Raw genomic sequence first — 9,758 nt, forward strand, 5'->3', positions numbered from 1 at the left:
TTCTATATAACTGATAAATTTCATACCGGCTTTTTTATGGCACTAAGTTTCAATATCACAAAAAATTGTATTCAATCAAATTATTGTTCATGCAGCTGAATGTCACCTAAGTGGGCAATCATTTGGAATGTGGCTTAACGAGTTGAAGATTGTACCAAAAAACATGATTTAAACAATTTTAAAAAATTAAAAATTCATATAAAATACTATTTTGACTGCTATTTTATTTTTAGCAAAGTTAACACATTTTTTCTGTTTTTAATATTTACTTTTGATATTGAATATCTGCCTTTATACGTCTTTCATTGGTAGTTGTTTTACTTAAATTAATTATTTTATATAAAAAAAATAAATGCTAAAAGCCTCTGTGCTTGTGTGAAACACAAAATCTTTAAATAACTATGCACTTAAAACCCTTTTTAAAATCCATTAACTTTTGTAACGAAATTCATTTGTGGCAGTAATCAATTTATTGAGCTTTGGATACCTAAGGGTACAAAATATCACTGGTCCTTTATAATTATTACAATAAAAATACAAGCTATACATTGAGCTACAAGTTTGCGACGAGTAACACACAAATTTTAAACAAAATTGAACAATTTTTCAACAATAACTTAGTTATAGCTTATATCATCTTCACCGTAATCCCACATCGATTCATCATCTTCATCATTGCTTTCGGCACCCACATACTCCTCCGCCTCAGGACACGACGCACAACGACTTTCATTGATGCCATAATTGAAGCAATGCGCTCCTACACACTCACAGCAGCCATCGTGGAACCAACGATAACTGTTGGCTCCCATACTCTCGCAGTAATAGGCGCACTTTTTGTTGCTTTTGCAGACGTGTAAGTAAATGACTGTGCAATTGATGGAGGAAGAAGGCAACTTTTGTATTGCAGCTTGTCGGTCAATTGCATCCCCAATAGTAACACTAGCATCGCCGTCAATATCGACACCAAAGCTACCAGCCAAATGCTTCAGTCCAGCGTGTTTCGGCATACGTACCACCGTCCATTGCTCGTCATCATCTTCTGCGGTTAATGTTTCGAAGAGTTCGGGCACGCCATCGAAGTCGCCAATTTGTGATTTCGGCGAAAGTGCACTTAGCGTTTCGTTGTGCTTAGGACACATGTCGACACAACTGCAGCATTCCGTGTAAAGGTCACCGAGACAATTAAAACAGTCTTTACAGCAAGAGCAGTCACTGAGCTTACATTGACAACTCTGCGTCAAAAGGCATTTGGAGACAACTGAACCACAAACTAATTCATTGCATCCCTCACCGTACGCCGCAACGATTGCGCCATTGTAGCTGTGGAGCAAAAGTAACGCTAACGACCACAAAGCGTACTTATGCATTCTTCCGAGCTTTTATGTCTTTGATGATGCGGAAAGTACGGAAAAAATTTCGTTTTGACGAAAATTCTTGACTCGTTCGATAACAACCAAAAAAGTATCTTATATCTTTCACTCGCTTGCACCAACGCGCTCAATGTTGTCACTCGAAAGGTTGACAATAAACTGAAACGTGTTTTTCTAATGCCAAACATTTTTCATAATTGAGACAAAAGGAAAACTTAAACCCTAACATGAACACACAAAAAAAAACTATATAAAAAATACAAAAAAAATCTATCTCAAAAGGTTTTTCAAAAGGTCAAATTAATTTAGAATTTTTGCCGTTCTTTTTCTCTGCCATTTCCTTCCAGTAAATGCCCACACCGTACACAGGTAATCATTTCTGAACAGCACATTGGGTCCCTTAAAGCCAATCTTGTAATCTGAGCCGTTTTGCTCAGATACTTCGCATAACAAAGTAACAGTTTCGGTACGCCGTTCTTGCTATTCTCATTGCCGTTGTTGTTGCTGTTGTTGTTGTTGTTGTCGGCGCGTATGTCTCCGCCTGTTGATTGGCGTTAGTTTTTGACCTGTTGCGTATCGCATAGAACCTTTGCTGTGCCATAAAACACGCATAATCGTAAAATTTCGTCTGACGTTTTGGGAATTTCAATTTGTTCACTAATCCCAGGTAGTTTCGATGTGCGCTCTGCGGCCATGGCGCTAGCGTTTATTGCCAAGTAGTGTGAAGACATACGAGTAGGCCTCACCAACTCTAGTGTTGTTGTTGTTATTTTAGTGGCTGCTTGCTGAGCACTACGAATTTGTTATTGTCATACATTTTTAATCAACTTAAATGTATTTAAATCTTGGGCAATTCTCTTGTTCGGCTTAGTAAATTCATTTACTGTGGATTAGTGTTTTGGTGTGTGGATACATTTGCTCGAAATGTCGTTACAGGCAATTTGCGGAAAGGCACAAGATTTATGTGTAGTGCAGATATTTCCTTGTACTTCATATGCTTCTGACACTTTAATTTGTGTTGGAGGGTCTGCAGACATATTTCCACTCACTTCCATATGGTAAAGAAAAAAATTATTATTCAAAATTACAATATTTAAATTAAAACAAATTTTTTTATATATCACATTTTTACAATATTTTATACTTTAAGCAAGTAAAATTGATTTCGTTATAGAACTTAACACGAATTATTTTTACATAAAATTAGAAGCCAATGCGTTGGTCGTTTCACTACAATTTAAATTAAAATAAATTATTTAAATATATTTAGTAAAAAAATAATATGGATTATGTTAAAATTGTTACATTGTGCAAGAACAGAAAGCAAATACTGAAATGTCGTTTGAAAATTTCATACTGAACAAGTTATCTCCTTGAGCTCATAAAAGACTCAAAGATTTGTTGTCATTTATACTAATCAAGTTCTCATATTCCTACAGATACTCTCAATATTATATTTAATTTACAGCCTATGAATATGCATTTGAATTTCTAAGAGTGAAAAGTATGCTTTCGCGCTCCTATAAGTAATCTCCAAATTATATTAATATTTCCGCCTATAAATATGTATCTGTAAGTATGTAGCTGCAAAAAGATTGACAGCGATAATTATTTTTTAACCCGTTGTACTTCAGACATAGGTAATTGTTAGAAAAAAACCATTAAGTATCGATTACACCTAGGTTATAAGAATTTATTACTAAGACAACTTAAACAAAGTTGGGTATCTCAACTTCAAGTTGGGTTTAAGAGAATCTCAAAAAATTTTGTAAAAAAGCCTTTTTAATTCCTTCACAGATAGCTATACTATGATAAAGTGTGTATGAGTTACTGTGCTCGTAATTAAACATCATAAAGTTATACCGATTATCGGAATACTGTAGCACTTCTCAAACAGAAGTATATTTTACTCGAAAATCAATGTATAACATATTAAGTTTGCACTTGTTAGATACTATATTTCTAAAAGATGATCGCAGTTACTCTTCTAAAAACGTACTCAAATGCGAGGAGTGTATTTAGTTACTGCAGATCAAAAACAACTCAATACATTCAATCTTCAAACCACCAAAACTTCTATAAATTAAACCTACTGTATACTAAACAATCCTGCATATTGAATGTTCACACCTCCTGTACTGTAAAAATAATAATGAGCATTGCCCTTACCTTACATAAAATGTATATCTAATTCTTATTTTTTCACAATTCCTTTCATATCCATCATACTTGACTATTACACTTCCATCACATGTCGTTCCAGTCTTCCCTCCGTCTGCATCCAGCGAGCTATTGCCTTTTACTTCTATTGCCCTTCCATGAAAGAGCTAATGTTAACCGAATATTTTCTCATTCTCTCATTTGATTTGCATATGATCTTACCAATTTCAAGGTCGATCAGACTTTGAGTTTTTCTTTGCCATAATATTATCTATATCTCTTTCAATTTCTTTGGTTTTGTATGTTAGTTTCTGTTCAACGTTTCTTTCCGTCAACATCGTTTCAGCTAGATATCCAATAAATAAACATCTCGTGGTTAACCGTTCTTTTCTATATATTTTAATAATGATAATCTGTTCAGTTATATCAGATTATTTGAGACTGGCTGGTTTTCCTTTGAGGTATAACAAGATTTCTGGAATGGAAGTTTCTGTCCTTATTAATAGATAAACTTGTTTATCCGTTTGCTTGCGGTTATGTGCACTTTTCAACATCTTCTGAAAATGGTATGTCAATTTATAAATGCTCTTTTCAATATATTTTAATAATGATAATGTAGTAACTTATATATTATTATACTATAATAATGTTTCTGGTATGTGAGTTTCGTCCTCACCAATAGATAAACAGACGTTTGCTTGCGGTTAACTGCGTTCTTTAAAATATTCTAACAAAGAATATTAGTTAAAAATTTATTGTTAATTTATATTAGATTATTTGTGGTTGCCTGGATTTGATATAAGCCAGGAGCAGTTGTCCGGGATGGAAGCTTCTGTCTTTAACTGCATTCTTCAAAATATTCTAATACAGAATATTATTTAAAAATTTATTGTTAATTTATATTAGATTACTTGTGGTTGCCTGGATTTGATATAAGCCAGGAGCCGTTGTCCGGGATGGAAGCTTCTGTCTTTAACTTCATTCTTCAAAATATTCTAATACAGAATATTGTTTAAAAATTTATTGTTAATTTATATTAGATTATTTGTGGTTGCCTGGATTTGATATAAGCCAGGAGCAGTTGTGTAGGTTGGAAGATTCTGTCTTTATCTGACATAAGGAATGCTTTATCTGGGGATTTCCGCCCATATATTCGAAATATAAAAAGTCTTTTGTCTGACTACAAAGATGAAATACTCATGCTCTTTTAATTATATAGATCCGTAATAACTTGAATGGAAGATATCTAAAATAATATTATCTTAATTGTGTGGGTATACATTGATGTATTATTGTAGAAAGTATCATAGGAATGTGAAAGATTACTATTTGCTGCGTAGTTACTACATATGTCGTTAATTTTTTAAAAAAGTTTTAGAGCTAGAACCAATAAAATCTACAGACGTAATTAAGATTTATAATGATTCCTTTGAAATTATAATATCAATTAGAGTTCAAAACAATAAATCTTGTCAGGATTTAATATGATTTCGATAATATATACTAATGACATTATATATTATGATTGTGATTTGTTATATATATAATGATATAATTCATTATATATATAATATATCATCATTCATTAATTAATTATATTAATTTTTTTTTGTATTCAAAACAGTATATGTACTAGAAGTATATATTTATTTTCTTCATATTATTGAAATAAAGGTGCTTTATGTTTCCATGCTTACAATTTACTCTTAGTTTGAAAAAAGACGATAACACGTATATGGGTAATTCATACAGTTGGGCCATTAAATTTATATATAGGATTGCCTTTCGTATAATAGTATGGTATGAATTTACGTTATACACATGACTTAATATAATTGTACGCCATATACACTACAACAATACTAACTGTACTTATAGCTACAGTTTTATATACTTATAGATCACAGCAATATATATAACCCTTTTGTTTTCGAGGTCACCAAATCCTTTATTTCCGCAGTTTGTTTTACTTAAGCGTTATTAGTGAAGTAATTAACAAAATATGTTCAGACAAAGGTACAAACGCACCTACCACGAGAAGATTTCAAACATTTTCCAGGAAGAGAAAGAAAAGAATTTTTGTAGAAAACAAAAGATATTGCAATGGAATAAATGTGTATATATAATGCAAATTTTTGAAGATAGAAAGATAAAAGAGAGATACGTGATAGAAAGAACATAACAAAATAATTCAGCAGTAAATATGAACTGTGAATATCATAATATCGAAGCATAACATACTAAACCGGATATACCGAATAACATATATTAAATCCGTCACTTATATTGTATCTTATATATAATATAATATTTTTATCACCTTTACGATTGAAATTCATGTAACCATGATTGAGCTACATCGATTTAAAACTTTTAGGAGCAAAAAGTAATAATTTCCATTTAAAATATTAATTTCACGCTTATCATTAATGCTAAACTGAGTTTATCTATTGTTAAGAAATATGCTTGCTCTTGAACTATAGCCCTATAGATGGAAACAATAATGAACTGATGTACGACCTACAACCTACAACTATAACCACTTAGTATATTTTTTATTATTTTTTCTAATTTATCAACATCTAATTGATCTTGATCAATCAGATCTTGATCTGGTTTGAGCTAGATGTAATATTTAATACAATTCAATAATTCGGATAAAACATTCAAAAACATAATTCTTTTCGTCCCAAATTTTTTTTTCAAGACTGTATTGCTGGATAACCAAAAATTTTGGTTAGATAAAAAATATAACTTATTTATGGACCATTCTATATATGTTTATCAAATCAATAAACTAACGTTAGAAAGTATTTCACAACAAAAATAGTGATCAATAAGGATTGAATACCATGTTTCCTTTGTCTCGTTTAGGCAGTTTACTCATTAAATCCACTAATGGGGATAATTTATCATTTTTATATAAATGAACTCATTATATATAAATAGATTGATTTAAGTCGAAAAATGTCCCACAAGGGAAATGACCAAAATTTAAAATATTTGCTATATATGCTACATATGTAAAATGTGAAGAAAGAAGTCATTCAACATATATAAACTAGCTTAAGCCAATGGTAACGCTCAAATCTTAATTTTGGTCATAAGTAGTTTAAGCAGTGGAAACATGATATAAGGAAATAAAAAAATTAAATATTTTAATGCTATTTTTTATGGTATTTAGACTATTGTCTAAATACCATATCAATTCTAAGTCCTATTACATTAATTAGAAACCTCCTAAATGAACTACAAAATCGTAAAAAAAATGAAAAACTTAGTTATGGAATTAATCATACAATTATCACAGGTTTTTCCTTTATTGATTGCTTACATTTGTATATATTAAAATAAATGATATATTTACATAATTTAAAATGAAAAATAAACTAGAGCTTATATAAGTAAAACATGCTACATGCTTGGCACGAACAGTAAATTAGGTTATAAATTCGGTTACCACAAATTCAAAAACAATTGCCAACCTTCCAGCGATTTGCTAAATAATAAATGCAAAAATCCAATCCAGAAATTTCGCCACATCAGTATAGACGACATACTGATTGTCACTGCATCTGCCACTAGTTGCATTTCTACTCGCTCCCTCCACCGGAACCATAGCGGACACAGTACCACGCAACACCCACCTATCATTTTTGAAAATCATTAAACCCGCGCCCGAATCGCCGGTACACATTTTGGATTTATGTTTGCGCTGCAGTTCAGCTTTGTTTCCCGTTGTTTGCGTGGCAATCGTTGGTGTGACTGCTGATACAAAACCCGCGCAGAATGTGCGATTGGATGATATATTCCGATATTTGTCATTAGCCTTAAAGCATGCCGCATTGGAAACAATTGGTGCGTCAACAACTCTCGGTACAGTGGATGAACTCGACGGAGCGGAAGTGGCATTTATATTAGCTAAGCCCCATCCGACAACGATGCCATGTTCGCCCTCAATGTACTGCTGCTTGGTTGAGCCCTTCCACAGGCAGGCCGGACGTATGAATGTATTAAAACTGAAATAGTTTGGCATTAAAAATTTCAATTATGAAATGAAATGCACTCAGAGAGCTCACAATTTGGATTGTGAGGATTGCATCACACGCACACACAGATACTCACCGTACTTCATGCTTCAGAATCAAAACCGCAATGTCAGCATCGTACGTATTTAGATGGCTATTGAAGTCAGGATGTATAAAGATATCATCGACCGGCGCTGCGAGGGAGCCTTCTTCGTTCCAGTTTTTCAAATTGTGTCTTCCCAAAAATACGAGTACCTCGTTTGCTGTGTAGCGTTTCTTAAACAACTGAAAGCAATGCGCTGAACTAATGACAACACGTTTGGATACCAACGTGCCACCGCACTGATAGGCGAGCGAAGTCAAATTGTTAACGTAAATTGCTGCCAACCAGGGCCAGGCACCGCGTGTGATCGAAGGCAACTCATCGTTGGCCATTGAACCATCTGCTGCAAATGTTGGCGCAAAATTCGCATCCTCAATATCGGATGTAATCAATGGCATAGTGGCGTCACCGCTGCCCTCCACTATTCTGGGTAGAAGCAGTCCCGCTGAGTTCAAATTTTCATTTCGATGTTGATTGCCGGGTGTCAAGCCAGCTTTCATCGCATGCAGAACTTGAAAACGTATGCGGTCGTCAATTCTGCCGCAGATGTCATTTGGCGTACGCACAGGATTGCTAATTGAGTTAAATTGTAAAAGGCAAAAGTGGAAAAACAAATTACTTAGTTAACTTATTAATTTCATCAAACAAAAAAAAAAGTTAATTAAGTTTTATTGATTTGTTAGGAACTTACATGTCGAGGGTTGGCAATGAGAAGTGTTTGGTGTCGAAACCCATACTTGCTGGCAACATTCCAGAGTCCTTGGTAGGAGTGGCTGCGGCACCTTCTGCTGTGGGCGTTGGCATCACAAAATCGGGTGGCAACTGCATTGTTATATCATCCGGTATAAATGCAAACTTCCTTGTGTGCTCCAATTGTATCTGTGTCACAAATATACCGTGATCTGGAAAGGATGAAAGAGCGATTGACGTTGGTGACGTTTGGTTTCAATTCATTGTTGTAGGATGTGCATTTGCGATAAAGTTGTTAGGTGTCAGAAATTTAATAGAAACAGTTACATACAGGTTGGTGTGATGTGATATGTAGAACAATGATAGATGCAGCAATGAGCATGAGATTGGTGAGGAAAAAGAGTTTCACGTTACATAAAATGAAAGCAGCAATGAAAATAAAAAATTAGTAAAATTTTGTTCGAGTGGTGGTGAGGAAAAAGGATTTCATGTTAAAAAGTATGCAAAAAATGTATTTTTCAAGCTGAATTTTTGAAATTTAACACGTACAGCAGGAAGTGGGACGTGCTTTTTGCAACGACTGACATAAAGTAAATAGAAATACGTTTTGTGTATGTATGTCACCTCACCTGCAGCTCCTAAACAAACAATTTGATTGTTTGTGGTGATTTGTAACACTTTCGGAGGAAAATGATGTTTTGGAAACTTTACTTTATACATCACAGGCGAGTCACTAAGAAACTGACCGCGGGTCAATAGTTCAATTTCACCCAAATAGTCCTGAAAAAATATTTTATTAATTAAAAAAATTAATTTTATTAATTAATTTAATATGATTTCCAACTTACTGTTGTGGGTTTTCCCCTCATTGAAAGTGTGACTCTTAGGTGCAGTGCTTGTCCAATATCTGGATTGCGTACCGATAATAAACCAAACCATTCAGCACCATCGAAACGATATTGGAATAATTTGGGACACGGACTCAGTGGTATGCCTTGCGTCAGTGCTCTATTGATATGCTCCAGAATTATAAAAAATATTGTCAATATGTGTAGCTTCATCTTTTCGTTTTGATATATGATTGCTTCAAAAGATCCAAACAAATAGTTGCACTTTTTTTCTTCTGATAATAACAGTTCTATACTTTGTTTACTACACTTTATCACTCAGTATTCTATATATAGTTTTTGATTTTATTTTTTAATAAATTAACGACTTTTTTGTTGTTTTTTAAGTAAACAATTTGTTTCCATGCGGGCCGCTTGCATTTGTTCTTGACAATTTTGACAGTTGAGCGCGAAATATCAACTGAAATCAGTGCAGAACACTTGTCAGCTACTAACCTGAGAAAAAACCTAGTTGAAGAGAAACATGTGAATGAATTTATGCTGGGATTTTCCCTCT

The 9,758-nt window shown here is 33.4% G+C and overlaps 2 protein-coding genes across 2 annotated transcripts; both read right to left on the reverse strand.

Annotated features, from left to right (window-relative positions):
- Window positions 1-604: 604 nt before the first annotated feature.
- LOC119667844 (protein twisted gastrulation-like) lies at window positions 605-1,419 on the reverse strand. Its single transcript, XM_038077187.1, has one exon. The coding sequence runs from the start codon at window positions 1,368-1,370 to the stop codon at window positions 618-620; it is 753 nt and encodes a 250-aa protein (XP_037933115.1). The 5' UTR covers window positions 1,371-1,419; the 3' UTR covers window positions 605-617.
- A 5,509-nt stretch (window positions 1,420-6,928) lies between these two features.
- LOC119666425 (serine protease gd-like) lies at window positions 6,929-9,558 on the reverse strand. Its single transcript, XM_038075704.1, has 5 exons — window positions 9,203-9,558; window positions 8,984-9,134; window positions 8,356-8,566; window positions 7,659-8,282; window positions 6,929-7,552 (listed from the first exon to the last, which is right to left on the reverse strand). The coding sequence occupies exons 1-5, from the start codon at window positions 9,413-9,415 to the stop codon at window positions 7,033-7,035; spliced, it is 1,719 nt and encodes a 572-aa protein (XP_037931632.1). The 5' UTR covers window positions 9,416-9,558; the 3' UTR covers window positions 6,929-7,032.
- Between the last annotated feature and the right edge of the window lie 200 nt (window positions 9,559-9,758).

The sequence above is a fragment of the Teleopsis dalmanni genome, chromosome 1 (assembly GCF_002237135.1).
Source record: "Teleopsis dalmanni isolate 2A chromosome 1, ASM223713v2, whole genome shotgun sequence".
Taxonomy (NCBI): domain Eukaryota; kingdom Metazoa; phylum Arthropoda; class Insecta; order Diptera; family Diopsidae; genus Teleopsis; species Teleopsis dalmanni.